Source organism: Lithobates pipiens, unplaced genomic scaffold (genome assembly GCF_037356315.1).
Source record: "Lithobates pipiens isolate NorthernLeopardFrog02 unplaced genomic scaffold, aLitPip1_a1.2 Scaffold_3, whole genome shotgun sequence".
Classification (NCBI taxonomy): Eukaryota; Metazoa; Chordata; class Amphibia; order Anura; family Ranidae; genus Lithobates; species Lithobates pipiens.
In genome coordinates, this window is record NW_027507790.1 from 273830097 (window position 1) to 273851644 (window position 21548).

At 42.4% G+C, this 21548-nt stretch overlaps 1 protein-coding gene across 1 annotated transcript in view; it reads left to right on the forward strand.

The window, feature by feature from the left end:
• LOC143940044 (vomeronasal type-2 receptor 26-like) overlaps positions 1-14754 on the forward strand; it is an 84051-nt gene extending 69297 nt beyond the window's left edge. The window contains exon 6 of the mRNA XM_077461092.1: positions 13608-14754. Within this exon, the coding sequence (XP_077317218.1) occupies positions 13608-14500 (893 nt within the window). The 3' untranslated portion in view covers positions 14501-14754. The remainder of the gene's footprint in view (positions 1-13607) is intronic.
• Positions 14755-21548: the final 6794 nt, after the last annotated feature.

Here is a 21548-nt window from a genome sequence, read left to right on the forward strand (position 1 = left end):
GCTCGGAAATAGCCCAGTGGGTGTGGTTTCCCCACTAAGCATTCTAGGAGAGGGTATTTAAGGTACCGACGCAATTTTGTGGGGTCTCTTTTCCGGGGTTCGCTATCCCGACCTCATGGCCCTCCTGGCCTGGGGTGTGTGTCGCATGATCCCGCACCTCGGGCCGGCTGGCCCGAGGCTTTGTAACTGAGAGAGTAGGCCCAAAAGTCTTGAGGCCTACTGATCCAGGGGTGGTCCTGTGCTGTCTCACCTGCGGGGAGAAGCCAAGCAACTGGAGGATCCAGGGGAGGACCTTTCTAGGAGAGGACTGAGCACAAGGCTGGTATCTCTGGAGGAGCCTAGAAACCCAGTTGGAGGATTCAACCTGGGTCAATAACCATACAGTATCGCTGGGTCGGCTGAAAGGAAACTGGTACTGTATGACAATTCTTTACATTTCTCAAGAAGTTTCAGTTCAATTGACGAGTCTGTGGCAGAGACTTTGTTTGAGTATTCCACCAGCTGCTAGGTCAGTGAGAGAGGCCTATCCAGTGATTGCTGGATCCAGTCTGTGGAGCTGTTTGTCCTCTGGATCAGAACAATACCTCTAACCCGCAATTATCAGGTACCTTAACTCTCCTTGACCCTCAGACCCCTTATTGAAAGACTGTGTTTATCCCAAATTTATTTTGAATAACGGACTAAGTGTTGGACCTAACGTTCTGTGGGCTACTTTTCAATGGGAACCCTGAGATGGAGAGGCGAGCAGGTGAGGTAACGATAAGCCCAATAAAAACTAGCAGCTCCTTCAGGGGTTAGTGCTACATATTTATTTTATTTTTTTTAATTTACACTGAAACTCACAGATGTGCAAAATCAGAGTATAACATACTCTAGTGGTGCAGGAAATCACATGTGGGATGGTGTAATACTACTTGCAGCTTATACGTTTTTGGACTATTGAGGGAAACTTTCATGTACTCGAGTTCTAACTAACTACAGAAAGTTTACTGGGCTACTATCATATTAAGATCCTAGCACTGAGATTTAGGATTTTCAGTAAAGTCCATACACTACATGTAAGATATCTTTTAAGTACTTGCCGCCCGCCCACTGTCAAATGGCGGCTGGGCAGTGTGGCTCTCGTTATGGGTGGACGTCATTTTACGGCTTCCCAGAATGACAGCTCTTGCACACCCCCGGTGATACACAATAATCAGGACACTGATCATCAGTGCTCTGATTCCAATTAAGTGCCCACCACTGCCAGCAATCAGTTCCCACCAATGCCCACAAGTGGCAGCAATCAGTGCCCACAAGTGGCAGCAATCAGTGGCCATTACTGATGCCAGTCAGTGCTGGCTATCAGTGGTGCCTATCAATGCCCATCACTGCTGCCCATCAATGCCCATCACTGCTGCTTATTCATGCTACCTTTTTGTGTCTATCAGTGCCCCCTATCAGCGCCCACCAGTGCCAACCATCAGTGCTACCTATCGGTGCTCATCAGTGCCGCATATCAGTGCCACCTTCTAGTCCCCATAAGTGCAGCATATTTGTGCCTCCTCATTAGTACCCCCTAATCAGTGCCCGTCAATGCCGCCTCATCTGCTCCCATCGGTGAAGCATAAAAGTTACTTATTTACTAAATTTACTAACAGTAAATAATAAAAAACTTTTTTTTTTCCTCGAAATGTTGCACTAAAAAAAAAACAGAAGTGATTTAACACCACCAAAAGAAAACTCTATGTGTGAAGAAAGTGATAACAATTTCACATGGTTAAAGTGTAGCATGACCATGCAATTGTCATTCAAAGTGTGACAGTGCTGAAAGCTGAAAAATGGCCTGGGCAGGAAGGGGGTGTAAGTGCCCAGTATTGCCTCAGGATTTTTTTTTTAAATACTCTAAACTTGATTTTCTTGCTGCAGTCCTCAGGCCAATCTGCCATTTTCACATCTTCTTATTCTTCCAAAGTTGTTCGTGATTCCTCCACAGGGACCAAGATGTTCTCATAACACAGCTTTTGACAGTGATTGGATGTGGGGCCAAAGGGAGAATTCAGAGTCTGAGATTATACCCAGCACCCTGGCATGCGGGGATGGTTTGATGGTTGTGCCATTGATCTTGACAGAGAAGTTAGGGGAAGGGGCATGCGGGGGGGGGGGAAATATTATTATATTATATGATATTATATTAAATTATATTTACTATGATAATAAAAAGATAATCTACTTATTTATAGATGTGGTGACCAACCCAAAGATATCTACCTAAATTAAAGAAAGGAGAGAAATATGCAGTTAACATTTATGGGACATATGCAGAGTCTCCACTTGTTGGTGGACAACAGGGTAGCACCAAAAAAATATTCAGACTAGTGTTTCTCAACATCTTTCCAGAAGCAGCACTCTTTAAAAGTATGCAAAATCCAGAGGCACCCAGTCTAAAATATAAAAAAATTTAAATGTTGCATATCAATGGAAAACCTGAACCTTCGATGATGCACTTTACTACCTTGATTAATTAACTTCCCATCAAAAGCTTCTCTTCACATCAAAAATCCCTCAACATGTCGGAGTCCACCCTATACATCTGAGTCCTCCATGCATGTCAAATAGACATGTGCGGTTAGTTTTGTTCCCAATAAATATTCAGAGAGATTTTTCATCATTCAGAGATATCTGAATACCCAAATTACAGTATAAACAAAATTTACAGAATGCCCTGAATAGCGAAGCAAAATTCATCCAAATTTCCAAAATTGTTATTGAATTTTACATTGAACTCCACTCAAATTCTAACTGTAAACATATTTCTGAAATCAAAGACTATGTGTGCAATTATAGTACAATTTCCAAATGATGCTGTTTTTGTTAAGCCAAAGGTGATTTAAAGAGCCATTTTAATCATTTGATGAAGATTTTTCTTTTGTTTGTTCACTATGCCACATTCAAATTGAATAAAAAACTAAAAACTAAAGTTTTCGATTTGACCTATTCAAAAATGTATCGATTTGAACGTTTTGAATTGAAAACAAAAAATCAGTAGATGCTAAGAAAACTTGAAAATTACGAATAAAACAAATTTAAGCTACGAATTACAAATATGAATCCTGAATATGAATTGAACAAATCAACCAAATTTAACAAAATTACATAACTAGATTAACCAAATATTTTCATCATGCACATTTCTAGTGCTAAATTCCCCATTATATGTCAGAGTCCTCTCACCATATCAGGTTCTCCCCATCACCAAGTCTTCTTATCACAGAGCCCATTCAAATCACAGAGGTCCCCATAATACAGCCCCTTAATAACACAGTAGTCCCAATCACACAGTCACCTATTCACATCAAACTCCTCCAGCAGTGTGGTAGAAGGCGGGAAGTGGAGCAAGTCTGGAAGAACTGGATGGACTTGTGTCTTTTTTCAACCTGACTAACTATGTAACTATGTGACTCCCATCCTCTCCTGAATGATGGGGTGGCTTTGCATGCCACCTGCTCTGGATTAGCAGTGTAAGTTGTGGTTTTTGCAAGGCAGGCTGGCTGTCAACTTTATAGCAACTAGGGATGAGCCAAACACCCCCCCGGTTCGGTTTGCAGCAGAACATGCCAACAGGCAAGAAATTTGTTCGAAGACGTGAACACCATTAAAGTCTATGGGACATGAACATGAATACTCAAAACTGCTCATTTTAAAGGCTTATATGCAAGTTATTGTCATAAAAAGTGTTTGAGGACCTGGGTCCTGCCCCAGGGGACATGTATCAGTGCAAAAAATGTCAGTTTTTTTGGGAGCAGTGATTTTAATAATGCTTAAAGTGAAACAATAAAAGTGTTATATTCCTTTAAATTTTGTACCTGGGGGGTGTTTATATTATGCTTGTAAAGTGGCACATGTTTCCCGTGTTTAGAACAGTCCAAGAGCAAAATTACATTTCTAAAGGAATAAAAGTAATTTAAAAATACTTACGACCCTGCCTCAATGGAAGGCACCCGCCATATGGCTCGCTTTCACAGTTCTTTTCTAACTGAGGGCCACACCATGACGTTTCCAGGTGACCCCGCCCCCCTCTGACGCACTGGAACATCCCTATGGCTTTCTGGGGGCGTCAGAGGGGGGCAGGACCAACTAGTTACTTAAACAGGTGGCCCTGCACCCTCTGATGCCCTGGAAAAGCCATTGGGATGTCTCGGGAACATCACGATGTGGCCCTGCCCTTAGTTATAAAAAAAAATTCAAAGCAAAGATGCATCATACGGTGGGAGGTGGATCGGTGCGGCTTTTTTTGTTCAGTCTGTCAGCAGAGCAAGAGAAGAAGATGAAGACTTCTTGGGACATTTTTATTTTTTTATTTTTTCATAAAAGGCTTGTCCCAAGCTGTGTCTTGTCATTTTTACCATTTTGACACTTTTTTTGTGAAATGGTAGGGATACATTTGTACCCCGTTACTATGCCACACAGGGGGAGGCCAGAATCTGGGGGTCCCTTGTTAAAGGGGGCTTGCAGCCCCTGCCCGCAAGCCCCCACAACCACCGGGCAAGGGTTGTGGGGATGAGGCTCTTATGAGGCTACCCCAAAGCACCCTCCCCATGTTGAGGGCATGTGGCCTGGTACGGTTCAGGAGGGGGTGGCACTCCCTCTTGTCTCGCTCTCTTTTCCTGCTGCCTGCCAGGTTGTGTGCTCAAATAGGGGTCTGGTATGGATTTTTATGGTATGGACCCCCACGCCATTTGTTTTTTAAATTTTGGCATGGGGTTCCCCTTAAAATCCATTCCAGACCTGAAGGTTCTGGTATGGATTTTGAGGGGGACCCCCACACAATTTTTTTTTTTAATTTTGGTTCGGGGTTCCCCTTAATATTCATACCAGACCCAAAAGGACTGGTAATGGAGTGGGGGGATCCCATGACATTTTTTTCAATGATTCTTTAATCTGTATTGGGACACGACATTTCAGTATAGCTGCGAGTAGTTTTAAATTACTTTTTTTCCTTTAGAAATATAATTTTTCTTTTGGGATGTTCTAAACACGGGAAACACGTGGCACTTTATAGGCATACTATAGACACCCCCCAGGTACGAAATTTAAAGGGATATTTCACTTTTATTGTTTCACTTTAAGCATTATTAAAATCACTGCTCCTGAAAAAAACTGCTGTTTTTAAAACTTTTTTTGCATTGATACATGTCCCCTGGGGCAGGGCCCGAGTCCCCAAACACTTTTTATGACAATACCATGCATATAAGACTTTAAAATTAGCACTTTTGATTTCACCCATAGACTTTTAAAGGATGTTGCGCAGCTTTCGAATTTGCCATGAAAACACCCCAAATTGTTCGCTATTCGGCGAACAGGTGAACACCCGATGTTTCTTACGTTCGATTCGAACATCGAGCTCATCCCTAATAGCGAACAAAAACAGTAGAAATTCAACTGTTCAAATTCCGCGCCATGTGAAAAAAACACAAAAATAAACAATAAAAAGCAGCTCCCTGGAAAAGTGAAAGAAACACCTATGGAGTGATAACAGTAATTAGGGGCACTCTACAGAAAAAATGTTACCTAGACCACTAATTTGCAAAAACTGTGTCAAAAATGTTTAAGACAATATAATAATCACCAAAGTGAAAATATGCACATATAATGATGACATTAATAACACTGGAAAAATAGTGAACATTGGTGAACCACCACAAATAATTATAATGATTAGCAAAGTACAGTCCAAATGACGTGTCTCTACAATAAATTCTGTTGATCCAGAATATGGAAAACAAATATTAGTTGTGATATAGTCGGGAAAAAGGCTTGCGACTCCCTCCACCATAAACGCAGAACTACACCAGTTGTGAAGATGCAAGTCCAAACTGCTTACCAGATCCGTTTGACCACTTTAATTAAAAAGTAAGTCAAATAACGCTTGTACAGGATAATGCCTGCTCATATGGATATTGATGCAAAAGATAGTAGCTGGTATGTCTCTCTTCATAGACTCAAGCAGCAAATGTGGAAGAATACAAAAAGATCCATAGCATAATACTGACTTTAATAAAAAATAAGTAAAAAGACAGACAGCCAAAAGTCTCCTTACATGGTTATGTGCCCGACCTGGCACTGGGACTGCTCGCTCTGACCAAAAGACTTGCTTCCTGAAGACGTTAACAACGAAACGTACGTCGGAGCGGTACTTGGTCACGCTATTCGATGCCACTTCCGGCTCTCTGGTTTGTCGGTCAGCAGGCCTGGAACGCACGCCAATATCGAATGCGGAAGGACCTCTTCCATGATTCGGAGAGCGAGTCTTTTGGTCAGAGCGAGCAGTCCCAGTATTTTTCCAGTGTTATTGTCATCATTATATATGCATATTTTCACTTTGGTGATTATTATATTGTCTTAAACATTTTTGCCACAGTTTTTGCAAATTAGTGGTCTAGGTAACATTTTTCTGTAGAGCGCCCCTAATTACTGTTATCATCCCTAATAGCAACTAATGACCCGATTCCTACTGCCCCAGATCATTATGGCTTATTATGGTGCTATGAGCAAAATTTGTTCCCAGAGCGGAAAAAAACAGTAAATGAATGCACAAATTACATTATCGCTATGCGATCGCATGATCACAATGTCAAAAAAGTTGTCATGAATGAATTTATTGATAACAGCTGTAATGCCTATGCTGTTATTGGCCCACAATTATCACATGGTACCTGGGCCAATCACAGGACCTTGTACCATGAGATTGGCTGTGGCAAATCACAGATCGCAGATCGCAAGTAAATAAGCTCTCATGAATGGTTCACCCATTCATGACATATGAAAACGTTGCTGTTATAATGATCTTCACTGTAACAGCAAAGGGTAAAAAAAAATAATAATAATAATAAATCCGGATCACCGCCCTAAAGTAGTACTGTATTACTATGGTAATACTGAACTACTCTGATGAAAGTATGAAGAAATAAAAAGTAAAAACTGTTAATTTTTTTTTTTAAAAGCTAATAAAAAAAAAATTCTTTCTTTATTTTTTTAACATATTATCACTTGTCAATGTCCCTGATCACCACCACATCAGTCATATGATGATGCTGTACTGCACTGGTGACAATATTTAAAAAAAGTAAAAAAATTGTGAAGAAGAAAACAAATTTTATTCAATTTCTTAATTTTTTAAATATTGAAACAAAAAATGACAACTTCAAAAAACTTGCCATGCCTCTTAATAAATGCCTCATACTGTCTACTTTCCAAAAATGAGTCATTTGTAGGGAATTTGTATTGTCCTCGCATCGTATGGCCTCAAGAAATGAGAGGTCATCAGTACATCCGAATTATTCATTTTTCAAATATATACTGGCTATTAAAATAACTAAATTTACTAGACAAATCCTAAAAAAAAAAAAATGTAGTCAATAGAAAAACTTCTACAACTTCTATATAAAAATAACATTTAACCCATCCTCCTTCCTAATTCCCATATTAAAATCTTTAAGAAAATGGTCATCAATAATTTGAATTCCATACATGTTAAAACACCCAAATACATAAACTAGATTGATAGTAGTATCAAAAGTTTATTAACTACTTCCCATCTGGCCAATGTACATAAATGGCTGTGTGGGCACTCTCTCCTGAGTGGAAGTTCAGGAACATCCCTCAGAAGGAGAGGGATCACGCGCGCGTGTGCCCACGCAACGGCGCAATCCCGATGCACTCATGTCACCCGGACACAGCGCATCTCCGATCGGCAGGAGAACTCTGTGATTGGCCCTCTTGATCACATGATGGTTGTGTCCAATCACAGCCGTCATGTGATGTAAACACAGTGCTGGTTGCTAGGCAATAGGGATGGGCGAACAGTTCGGGCCAAACTTTCGTTGTTCAGACATTAGGCAAACAAACGGGTCATTCGACCATTTGTTAGCCCCCCTTCCCGAACTGACCACAATGCATTGTGATGTTGAACAGTACATTGCAAGCCCTGATTGGCTGAAGCAGTGTCTTCAGCCAGTCAGGCACAGAGCACTGTCAAAGTCATGATTAGACTCGTTATAGGGATCACAATAGCCTCATAGTATTTTTTAAAGTCTGGTGCTGCTAAATCCCCTCTGTCTTTTTCTTTAACTATTATATTATATGCAATGTGCGCATGTTTATGCATCCAGATAAATTTTATAATCATAGATTTTAATTTTCGAAAATACGTCTGTGGAAGCGGGATTGGAATCATTTGACACGTATAGGTTAATATTGGCAGTACAAACATTTTGACTGCGTTTATCTTTCTGATCCAAGAGAGTGCTTTATAATGCATCCCGCTCAATTGCTCCATAATTTTATTAAGGAGCTTTATTCCAAAATAGCCCAATTCTCTCTTACACCACTTAAATGGCAATTCGGCTTGAATTTCTCTCTGATCTTCTATGAGTAGAGTTAAATTTAGTATCTCAGATTCAGTCATATTTACTTTAAAATTTGATAGCCTGCCATATTGTTTTAACTCCTCTAGGACTATAGGGATGGATAGTCTGGGGCTAGGGACATAGAGAAGCAAGTCATCCGCAAATGCAGCCGCCTTGTACTCCCTCTCCCCTACTCTTATTCCTTGTATATCTTGAGTTTTACGCAGCGCAGCCAGTAAGGGTTCCAGCATAATTATAAACAAAAGTGGGGAGAGTGGGCAACCCTGTCTTGTCCCGTTGAATAAGTCAAGGGGACATGACAGGGAGTCATTTACTCTTATCCTGGCTACCGGGTGAGAATAAAGGGCTTCAATCCACCCCATCATCTTCTCGCCTAATCCCAGATGTTTCAATGTCTCAAAGAGGAACCCCCAATTGACCCTGTTGAAAGCCTTTTCGGCATCAGTTGACATAATGACTGTGGAGGTACCCCCTTTGATGACTTCCTGTATTAGCATTATAGATTTCAATTAGTTATCTCTCCCCTCCCTCCCCTGGATAAACCCCACCTGGTCGTTATTAATCCATTTTGGCAAATATGACTTCAATCTCTCTGCTATTATTTTTGCGAAAAGCTTTATGTCAGAGTTTAATAATGAAATTGACCTGTAGCTTTCTACTGCCATGGGGTCTTTCCCCTCTTTCAGGATCAATGTGATATGAGATAAAAGTGTCTCCTCTCAAAATTTATCTCCTTCCCTTATTGCATTAAAGTAGTTGCATAATTTGGGCCCTAACTGCTTACAGAACTTCTTTTAATATGAAATGGGATATCCATCGGGACCTGGGCTTCCTCCCGAGGCGATATTTTTAATTGCTCTCTCTACTTCCTCTACCGATCTGGGGGATTCTAATGCCTCCATTTCTTCTTTCTCGCCCCTCGGGAATTCCCTCATTTCTTCCCTCTGCTTTATCCCCTCTCCATCTTCGTGCCTTATATTATATAGGGTGCTGTAGTATGAATGGAATGTACTTGCAAGAAGGGTGAAGGAAAAAAAGAACAGAACCTTTGTCTCGATGGTTAGAGATGAGAGGGGGGAGATACAAATCTCATCACTTGATATAGCAAGTACATAACGCCATATCATTTTGTGTGCGTTACTGCCAGTTTAACGCCATATAGTTCTGTGTGCGTTACTACAAGTTTAACGCCATATAGTTTTGCGTGTGTTACTGCCAGTTTAACGCCATATAGTTTTGCATGCGTTACTGCCATTTTGACGCCATATAGATTTTCGTGCGTTACTTTCAGTTTAAGGCCATATAGTTCTGTGTGCGTTTAACTCCATATATTTTTGTGTGTTACTGCGAGTTTAAAGCCATTTACTTCTGTGTGTGTTACTGTCAGTTTAACGCCATATAGTTCTGTGCGTCACTGTATATTTGGTGCATTATATTGAAGTATATTATATTATATCCGTGGAGTGTGTCTGTGTAGTGTGAGTACTCAAATTACACCAAACACCTCTTTACATTGATTAAAGTGCATCTATATACAGATTTCAAATTCTCCTTTACATTTGCTTATAAGCACCACCCTTCCTCCCAATAATGTCTGGGAGAACAACAAGGAGAGGCAAACATTCTCTTGTCACTATAATGCCACATACACACAATCAGACTATCCGGAAGACTTAGTCCAGTGGACAACCCGTCAGGCTTTGCAGCGGAGGTCTGCCGGACTTTCCGAATGAGCGGACTTTCCCACGCACATCCACACATGACCGGACTTTTCTGGCAGACTGATAGGTGGCACGGTTGGCCACTGATAGGTGGGCACTGATGGGCTTAGATGGGCACTGATAGGTGGCACTGATGGACACTGATGGGTGGCACTGATGACACTGATGGGTGGCATTGCTGGGCATCACTGAATTAATTTGTTCCATAATGGTGCCAGTTAGTTCCCATTTGTGGGAACTGATTGGCATAGATTGGGCATTAATTTGCACATGTGAATGGTCATGGGGGATGTACCAGTCCTTCCCTGGTGGTCCAGTGTGGGCATCAGAGGGGGGGGCTGCACTGATAAACAATCAGCACAGACCTCCCCTGTCAGGAGAGCCACCGATCGGCTCTCCTCTACTGGCATCTGTCAGACGCGAGTGAGGAAAAGCCGATCAACAGCTCTTCCTGTTTACATCATGATCAGCCGGTATTGGACACGGCTGATCACGTGGTAAAGAGCCTCCGTCAGAGTAATACATCCACGTGTAAATAATTCAGTGTTATAGATTTGGGGTGAGGGGGGCAGAGCCCCCCTGCCCCAAAGCATCCCCTATGTAAAAGGGCATGTGACCTGGTATGGTTTGGGGGAAAGAAAACTCACCGCTCCAGGTGAGACAAGAAGCCTGATGAACTAGCGTGTGCTCACCTCCGCATGCAATCAAAATAGAAGAAATGACTGCACTCCGCAATCAATCAAAATTCTTTATTGGAACATCCCAAGTGCTAAGAACAGAGAGCTGGTAGACGCGTTTGACACACTTCAGGTGTGCTTAATTATTACCCAAGAACAGAGAGCTGGTAGACGTGTTACCCAAGGTAATGATTAAGCGCACCTGAAGTGTGTGAAACGCGTCTACCAGCTCTCTGTTCTTAGCACTTGGGATGTTCCAATAAAGAATTTTGATCGATTACAGAATACAGCCGTTTCTTCTATTTTGCCAGGCTATATACTTGGATAAGGGTTTGATATGGATTTATTATAAATTTTGGCACGGGGTTCCCCTTAAAATACATAGCAGACCCAAAGAGCCTGGTATGCATAGGGGAGACCTTACGCCACTCTTTTCATTAAAAAAAAAAATATATATATATATATATATATATATATATATATTCTTTTTTTTTTTTTTGAGACCATCAATGAACATTTTTTTTTTAAATATTGTTTTTCAACCACTTTCCGACCGGCTCCTTGAAGATGGATATCTCAGTAACAGCATTAGCTGCTGCCACAACCGTGATATCCATATTTTCAGGAGCCAGTCATGTTTACGATAATGGTGGTCTCTGCGGTGGATTTCTTGGCCTCTCGCCGCTCTCCTACGCCCTCCGCTGCTTACCAGAGCCATCGGCAGCGGCAAAGGTGATCAGGTCCTCTCAGTGCCTGGGTATGGAGACGAGTGAGGCTAAGATGGCCCCCACCCGTCTCCATACCATAACAGGGCGGAAGCGACATAAAAATGTCACTTCCGCCCATAGCTCTTAAAGGCACATTTTTTCAAAGTAAATGTAAAAAAATGTTTATTGCATTTTTGACCCCCATCTCATATTTAAGAGGACCTGTCATGCTTTTTTCTATTACTAGGGATGTTTACATTCCTTGTAATAGGAATAAAAGTGATCTGATTTTTATTTTATTTTTTTGTTAAAACGGTGAAAAAAATTTATAAAATGAAGTAAAATAAACAAGAATTTTTTTTTTTAAAGCGATCGTCCAGACAAGCTCGCGTGCAGAAGCAAATGCATACGTTAGTAGCACCCGCATATGAAAACGATGGTCGACCACACATGTGAGGTATCACCATGATTGGTAGAGCAAGAGCAATCATTCTAGCCCTAGACCTCCTCTGTAACTCAAAACATGCAACTTGTAGAATTTTTTAAACGTCGCCTATGGAGTTTTATAAGGGTAAAAGTTTGATGCCATTCCACAAGCGGGCGCAATTTTGAAGCGTGACAAGTTGGGTATCAATTTACTTGGCATAACATTATCTTTCACAATATAAAAAATTTGGGCTAACTTTACTGTTGCCTTATTTTTTTATTCAAAAAAGTAATTTTTTTCACAAAAAAGTGCACTTGTAAGACCGCTGCGCAAATACGGTGTGAAAAAAAGTATTGCAACGGCCACCATTTTATTCTCTAGGGTGTTAGAAAAAAATAATATATAATGTTTTGGGGTTCTAAGTAATTTTCTAGCAAAAAAAACTGTTTTAAACATGTAAACACCAAAATCTCAAAACGAAGCTAGTCCTTAAGTGGTTAAGGAGTAGTGATTTTAATCACTTCCCACCTGGCCTATAGCAAAATGACGGCCGGACAGTGGTTCAGTTATCCTGAATGGGCGTCATATGATGTCCTGCAGGATTACAATCACCACTTGCCCATAGGGGCACTCATCGCGGCGATCGGGGGTGCAGTGTGTCAATCTGATACACACGTGACTTTATCAAAGGGTAAACCTTTGATAAAGTCGCGTGGATGTGACGCAACGCATCAAGGAAGAGCAAGGTGTCACTGACGTCACTTCTGGCCGTGGCTGAGACTGGAAGCTTGCTTGTTTGTATACTCACGATTGTTATTACCTAAATGTAAGTGTGGATTTACTTAATTAAAGCTGTTTTTTAATTTACTACACTTTGTAGCCCCCCCCCCTTTTTTTTTCTAATCATATATATGGTTATTGCTGATGATACTTATAACACTGACGGGCTGGTTACACGAGGAGCAAAAAAGGATTAGGATTGCCACCAATGTCTATACAGCGTCATGTGGCTCGTAGTGGTCTTATATTGAGGTCAGAGACTGGAGGAAACAAGGGATGCACAGAGCACTGAAGTGTCGAATATCGGTGGATTGTCACCGTTTTGGTGTTTTTCCACACCTTTATTTCACTGCATGGACATTTTTTGGACTCTCACTGTTTGGGTTTTCATCCTGAACAGCACTTTCGTTACTAAGGTCACTGTATTGCTGTGTTATATGGACTTATTTTTCTTTGCACTTTATTTGTGGATTGCACTTATGAGATTATTGCACAGCATATTTATAAGTGTGTCGTTCATTGCACTTTATGCGATTTTTGCACTTCAGCATTTTTGCACATTGATTGTATTGTTTGCACATTGCTTATTTTGCACATATTTTTATATTTAGTATTTATTTTTTATTATTTATTTGTAGTTTATCATTAATTAAATCTTGGATTAGATAGTGCCACATACTACTTTTGTCACATTTCTTTTGATGGTGTAGAGATCATTATACTGTATATGTTGGCAGCTTCCCTAATTTTGAGCATTAGAGATATATCAGGGATATAAGTTGGGGTTGTGCGCACTAGTACCCTATTTTATATTTAACACAAGACAATTTGTTTTCTCAGAAGCTCTGACCCCGATGCTCATTGTGTTTGTATTGTTCTTCCTGCAGACAGTGAAAACTGCATGAAATGTCCTGATGATGAATGGCCAAATGAGAAGAAGGATCGGTGTGTTCCAAAATTGGTGGAATTTCTCTCCTACACTGATGATCCCATTGTTACAGTATTTTCAGCTGTCTCCATCCTCTGTTGTCTTCTGACTGGTTTAATATTGGGGATATTTATACATTACCAGGACACCCCCATTGTTAAAGCTAATAACCGGAACCTGAGCTATCTTCTCCTGGTCTCCATCATGCTGAGCTTCCTCTGTGTCTTCTTGTTCCTCGGCCATCCAGTAGATGTGACCTGCATGCTGCGTGTAACCTCTTTTGGTGTCATCTTCTCAGTTGCTGTCTCTTCTCTACTTGCCAAAAGTATCATGGTGTGCATTGCTTTTAAAGCCACCAAACCTGGGAGTCCCTGGAGAAAATTGATGGGAACCAAACTGCCCAATGTTATCATTTGTGTCTTCTCACTGGTTCAAGTCATAATCTGTGTCACTTGGTTGTCTATTTCTCCTCCCTTCCAGGATCAGGACACTCACTCTTATCAGGGGAAGATCATCATTCAGTGTAATGAGGGTTCAGTTATCGGCTTCTACTCTGTCCTGGGATATATGGGGCTTCTGGCAGCTGTGAGTTTCATCATAGGTTTTGTAGCCAGGACATTACCGGACAGTTTTAATGAGGCCAAGTACATCACCTTCAGCATGCTGGTGTTCTGCAGTGTCTGGATTGCCATGATCCCGGCCTATCTGAGCACCAGAGGGAAATACATGGTGGCTGTGGAGGTTTTTGCTATAATGGCATCAAGTACTGGACTTCTTGGCTGTATATTTTTCCAAAAATGTTACATAATTCTATTAAGACCTGACCTCAATACAAAAATAGCTATCCACTAATATGTATGGAGCAACACTGGATTACCAATAGTTATAGCAATATCTCTATTATTGTTATTTTTCATATTTTGCTACTGTATTGAGAATGAAATGTTAAATTTGGACATTTAATAATCACTTCTCCTTTGGAAGTTGAGTTAAAGTTTTGCTCTGGACACTAGACATGTGCACACTGAAATATTTAGTTTCAGAGTTTTCGTCCGAAAAATACATTTATTTAGTTACTCCCGAAATTCATTTTTATTTATTTTGTTTTTCGCTAGAAAATTGCATTAGTCCGAAAATCCAAATGAATTAAGGTTGAATCTGTCATTGAAGGCTTATGGTGTCTGTTGAATGTTCAAAGAAGATTTGACGGAGCAGCTAAATTGTATGACTCCGTGTAGTTTAGCTGCTCCGTCGAATCTTCTTAGAACTTTCGACAGACACTATAAGCCAAAGATTCTACGTTTGTATGTTTTTCGCTGCTTTGTTGAATCTATGTCGTTCATGTTGATTGTATATAGTTCAAACAGAAAATGGTCTGGTGATAGCGATTACTGATCAGAGAGGTAACAAGACGCTATATTGAATCTATATAGAATCTCAATCTATAATATAGAATCTATAATAATAACCCCAACCCACAACATGGGCAGCCTCTGAGGCTATCATAACACTAGCATCACTAGTATCACTATCAAGTTCACAACACTAACACAATAGCAGCACATTATTATGAAAAAGTTAAATTGAACTGTAGCTTGCTTCACTATTGTTCTGCTGCTGTGCTTAATTGCTAAATAATTTAGGTTCTCTGACAAATGGACCAGCTAAGATTGATTGTCTTCTGAAATGATTCAGTGTGTGTGTCTCTCTCTGCTAACAATCGTAAGTGAAAGTAAGTTGGCTGTACGTGTGTACTTAGTTCTAGCTATTTTACTGCTCCTCCTCTTTGGTTACAATCAGCCAATAACATTCATCATCATCAATATTTTTATTTTACATCCCCCATCAAATTTCAGCAGCGATCTTTTCTCTCTATGTCAAATCTTTTCTCTATATGGCAAATCTTTTCTCTCTATGTAGAATAATCCTGGACTAATAGAGTTACGGTTAGGCACATGCGACCACAGGTTCGATAGACACAGATTGTTATTGTCAGCGTCATGTCGAATCTCCTATCAATATCGAACTGTTGTCACAATGAAAATAAAGCATTTGTTTATGTAGGATCTTTCGTTTTTCAGATTCTTCACTATCGTTATCGTTTGTTATTGTTTGTTGAAGTTGGTGGTGAAGGTGTTACGCTGAACGGATGAGGAGGCGGTAGAGGATGAGGAACTGGAGTAGGAGGGGTTAGCAGCAGGAGGCAAACTGAAGCGCCCTGCAATGCTCGGTGGTGGAAGGACATGCGTCAAACTGCTATCCACCTCAGGCCCAGACGCCACTGCATTTACCCAGTGTGCTGTTAGGGAGATATAACGTCCCTGACCATGCTTACTGGTCCACGTATCCGTAGTTAGGTGGAATTTGCCACAGATGGTGTTGCACTGTGCACATTTGATTTTGTCCCCCACTTGGTTGTGCAGGAAAGGGATGGCTTGCCTGGAAAAGTAGTGGCGGCGGGGCACGACGTACTGTGGGACAGCCAATACCATCAGGCTGTTAAAACTCTGCGTCTCCACCAGCTGGAATGACAGCATTTCAAAGGCCAGGAATTTTTAAATGCTGGCATTCAGGGCCAGGGATTGCAGGTGGGTAGGGGGGTACTTCGTCTTCTGTTCCAGTGTTTGGGAGATAGAGAGCTGAACGCTTCCATGGGACATTGTGGAGATGGTTGGTGACCAAGGTGGTAGTGTTGCTGGCAGATCCTCTGTTTGCGGGTTAGCAGGTGCCACTGTCACTACCGAGGTGCATGAAGAGGCCGAGACTGCAGCAGAAGAGGAAGCAGGAGGAGCCAGAGACCTTTCTTGGTTTTTGAGGTGTCTACTACACTGCAGCTCGTGCTTTGCACTTAGATGCCTGGTGATGCAGGTTGTGCTCAGGTTGAGAACCTTTATGCCTCGCTTCAAGCTCTGATTGCACTGCGTGCAACCCACTCGTGTCTTGTCATCAGCACATTGTCTGAAGAACTGCCATGCTAGGGAACTCCTTGGACCTGGCTTTGGTTTGCTCAGTCCCTTGCTGCGTTGGGCAGTAGTAGGCGTACTGTCTAGGGAAAGGATGCTCCGCTTTTGCACCCTGCTCTCTCTTCTGCTGTGCTGGTGGCTCTGTGCAACCATCGCCTCTTCCTCCGAACTTCACAGATCACCTGCATGACGTTGATTCCATGTGGGGCCGAGGAGCTCATCGTCCTCCACATCATCTTCCACCCAGTCTTCTCCCCTGCCCTCCTTGTCAGTTTGCACAATTGCGAAAGCAGCAGCAGTTGGCACCTGTGTTTCGTCATCATCCGAGACGTGCTGCTATGGTCCTCCCATGTAGTGATGGCCGAACGGTTCGCCCGGCAGTCGTTTCGCGGCGAATTTCGGTCGTTCGCGGTCCGCTCGTTTTGCGGACTATTGGCGTTGTTCACCCCGGCGGACTTACGTGTTTAAAGTGTAAAAGAACTTTGACCTATGCTGACACATCCATCATGGGGTACAGGATAGCCAATTGAGACATGACAGCACATGGACACTTGGACATTCCCCCTAACCTATAAATACACCCGATCTGGCAGCCATTTTACATTCTTTCTTCTGTCACTATAGGGAAAGGTTGCTGTTTGGAGCAGGGACAGATAAACCACTAGCTATTTGGTACACAAAAGTTCTTTTCAGGACTGGTATAGGTGTTAGGTGTATATAGGTTTGCTGTGCTACTGATTCTTGCAGCAGCCTGAGTGTCTTTTGTCAGTTTAGAGAAAGGGACAGAGCGGTGTGTCTGCTGCTATTTTAGGGACAGCCAGATTAGTCATCATCATCATCATTAGCTGTTACTATCAGGTCCACAAAAGAGCTATTCCAGTAACCAGTAATTGTTCCAGTCTCCTCTGTTTTGCCAGTTTGTATAGGGAAAGGAAGGAAGCAGTGTGTTAGGCAGTGAGGGTCAGTTTAAACAGTTGCTGTTACTATTAGTTCCACAAAGGTTCTTTTCAGGACTGGTATCAGTGGTACGGTAATAGGCTTGTACACGTATAATATTCTTTCTTCCAAATATAGAAAGAATATTATACTTGACTGCTGCCCATCTGCTGGAGTCTGCTAATCAGTCACAACTCACTTGTTCCACAAAGCTCTTTATCAGGACTGGTAACTTGGTCTGTGTAGGGTGCTACAGTACATAGGGTTGAGTGCGGTACAGTCTGCTGTTCTGTAAGGACCGCTATCGGTCCACAATAGATAGGGTTGAGGTGCACCACTGCTGACCGCTGCCCTATACTGCAGCAGTCCTTCATCGGTATAGGGACTGACGTACAGTCTGCTAATCAGTCACACACAACCTACTTGGTCCACAAAGGTCCTTATAAGGACTGGTAACTTGGTGAAGGGTGCTACAGTACATAGGGTTGAGTGCGGTACAGTCTGCTGTTCTGTAAGGACCGCTATCGGTCCACAATAGATAGGGTTGAGGTGCACCACTGCTGACCACTGCCCTATACTGCAGCAGTCCTTCATCGGTATAGGGACTAAGAGTTTTGTCACAGGGTGATGTAAAAAATGACAGACAGAGGAAGAGGCAGGCCCTTCCGCAGGGGTGGTAGGGGTAGGGCAGGAGCACCAGCCTTGAGCCAAAGTGGGAAGTTGCAGAAGGTGCGTTCAATTACTTTAAAGGATGCACCAGACTTGGTTGAGTGGCTCACTCAGCCTTACTCTTCTGCACCCTCCTCTTTGAAGAGGTTGAGCGGTGTCATATTTATACTGGGGCTGCTTATGAGGGTATCACACCATCCCTGTGCTGTGCTGACTTCCTCCTGGGGGTTCTTATTATGAGGGGATCACACCATCCCTGTGCTGTGCTGACTTACTCCTGGGGGTTCTTATTATGAGGGGATCACACCATCCCTGTGCTGTGCTGACTTACTCCTGGGGGTTCTTATTATGAGGGGATCACACCATCCCTGTGCTGTGCTGATTTTCACCTGGGGGTTCTTATTATGAGGGGATCACACCATCCCTGTGCTGTGCTGACTCCCTCCTGGGGCTGCTTACGGTGCTGCTGTCAGTGCTGTATATCACGGTGCTGGTGTGAGTGCTTAATGTCACGCTTCTGATGTCAGTGCTCTCTGTCACGGTGCTGCTGTCAGTGCTGTATATCACGGTGCTGATGTCAGTGCTGTATGTCACGCTTCTGATGTCAGTGCTCTCTGTCAGGGTGCTGCTGTCAGTGCTGTATATCACGGTGCTGATGTCAGTGCTGTATGTCACGCTTCTGATGTCAGTGCTCTCTATCACGGTGCTGCTGTCAGTGCTGTACATCACGGTGCTGATGTCAGTGCTGTATGTCATGCTTCTGATGTCAGTGCTCTCTATCACGGTGTTGCTGTCAATGCTGTATGTCACGGTGCTAGTGTTAATGCTGTATGTCACGCTGCTGATGTCAGTGCCCTCTATCACGGTGCTGTTGTCAGATGACTCTATCACGGTGCATGTGTCATTGCTGTATGTCACGCTGCTGGTGATCATCTCCTGCACCCTCTTCTTTGCCTACCCTGGTCCCTGACCTTCCCTCTCCTCCATTGCCTTCATGCGCTCCTCAGTCCTGAATTGTCAGAACAATTTCCCATATAAAAAAAGAATGCTTGTAGTTACCGATCCCAAATTCACCTCATACATGTGTTATGTCATTGGCCATGTGGTGGGACTATGTTTGCCCAGCTAATAATTATCCTGTGGGTGCAAATTCGACCTAAAGGTTTGAAACGTTCGCCTCCCATTGAAGTCAATGGGGCCCGCCGCGAACATTCGGTTTCGGGAACGGTCGGCCTCGTTCGCGGTCCACGTTCGCGAAACGTCCCGTCGGAAGTTCGTCCTTCACTACTCCCATGTACTCATCTTGAAACATAAGTGGTTGGGCATTGGTGCACACAATCTCTTCCACTTCTGGGGCAGGACTAGGTGGATGGCCCTGGGAAACCCTGCTAACAGAGTCATCAAAAAGTAGAAGAGACTGCTGCATGATTTGGGGCCCAGACTGCTTGGCTGATTTGCAAGGGGGTGAGGTGAAAGACTGATGGACATCGGCTGCAGGTGCCAACCTAGATCTTTCAGCAGGAGACTGGGTGGGAGACAATGTGACAGAACTGGAGGCACTGTCAGCAACCCAATCTGCTATCGCCTGTACTTGTCCTGGCCTCAACATTCGTAGAGCCGCATTAGGCCCGACCAAATACCGCTGCAGGCTCTGTCGCCTACTCGCACCTGAGGAAGGTGTTTCACTTGTGTGTGTAGCTGGCACAGATCGACCACATCCTCTCCCTGCAACAGGAGCTCCACCAGCAGCACCACGACCAGGGCCATGTCCCTTCTTTGACGTTCTCCTCATATTTCTCAAATTTAGGATTTTGCCCTAAATGGGTGTTTTTTTGAATAGCAGAATAGAAGAACAGTATCTAAAGTGTGTATCTCACACATACAGATATGCAGGAAACACTGTAAAATATGTTTTTGGCACTAAATGGGTGTTTTTAGAATAGCAGAATAGAGCAACGGTATCAAAAGGGTTTATCTCACACGTACAGATATGCAGAAAATGCTATTCAAAAAAACTTTTTTTTCCCAAAATGTTTTTTTTAAATAGAAGAACAGTATCTAAAGTGTGTATCTCACAGGTACAGATATGCAGGAAAGACTGTAAAATATTTTTATCTGCCCTAAATGGGTGTTTTTAGAATAGCAGAATAAAGCAACTGTATCTAAAGGGTGTATCTCACACGTACAGATATGCAGAAAATGCACCCAAATTTTTTTTTTGCCCTAAATGATTTTTTTTTAATAGAAGAATAGAAGAACAGTATCTAAAGTGTGTATCTCATGCGTACAGCTATGCAGGAAACACTGTAAAACATTTTTTATCAGCCCTAAATGGGTATTTTTAGAATAGCAGAATAGAGCAACTATATTTAAAGAGTGTACCTCACACCTACAGATATGCAGAAAATGCTCTTCATGCCCTAAATTATTATTTGTAGCAGAATAGAGCAACAGTATCTAAAAGGTGTATCTCACAGTAATATATGCAGTGCTGGTGCACTGAGCTTGCATAAAATGCCTGCCGACGCCAACCTAACTAACATATGGATAAAAGTTATATTTTCTCTGGCACTGGGCTCAGGGCAGTGTAAAAAGATTGTGCAATGCACCCACACAAGAAAATCAAGGTAGATCGCTGAGTAATTAGATTTCTGAAGCAGGACTCCTATCTAATTCTCTCCCTCAAAGCAGCAGCAGCAACAACCTTTCCCTACACTATCTAAAGCAGAGTGATGTGCTGTGCTGTGTGCCTCTAGCTTATATAGAGGCTGGGTCACATGCTGCACTGGCCAATCACAGCCATGCCATTAGTAAGCATGGCTGCGATGGCTTTTAAGGGCACACAAGTTAAACAAATGTTGATTGGCTGCCTGCAGCTGTTTAAAAAGCGCCATTACATTACCAAACACAGAACCCGAACATACAGTAAATTGTTCAGGTTCGGGTCCAGGACCCAAAGACCCAAATGTCCGGTACAACCCTACTCATCAGTCTTTTGGTGGCTGAATTTCCGATCGTGTGTATGCGGCACTAGTACCGTTTGATCAAAAACGTCGCCTTTTCCCAATCGTCTAAATTCTGTTTGAACTTCTGTTGTTTGGTACTTTTTAGATGTTTCTCAACTTTTTCTACCTCCCTTTTAAGGAGATCATTACATTTTTCAAACTCAGGTTCCCCTGAGAGGGGGTCCAGGACTTTACTGCTCTCATCTATCTCTGATTGTATTTCATCTAGTTTTTTTCTTCCTCAATAATACGTTTTAGGATTGAGATCCCATGCTCAATGCATTTGAGTCTTAATTTTTCGAGAAATCTGGGTGTATGTATTTGCTC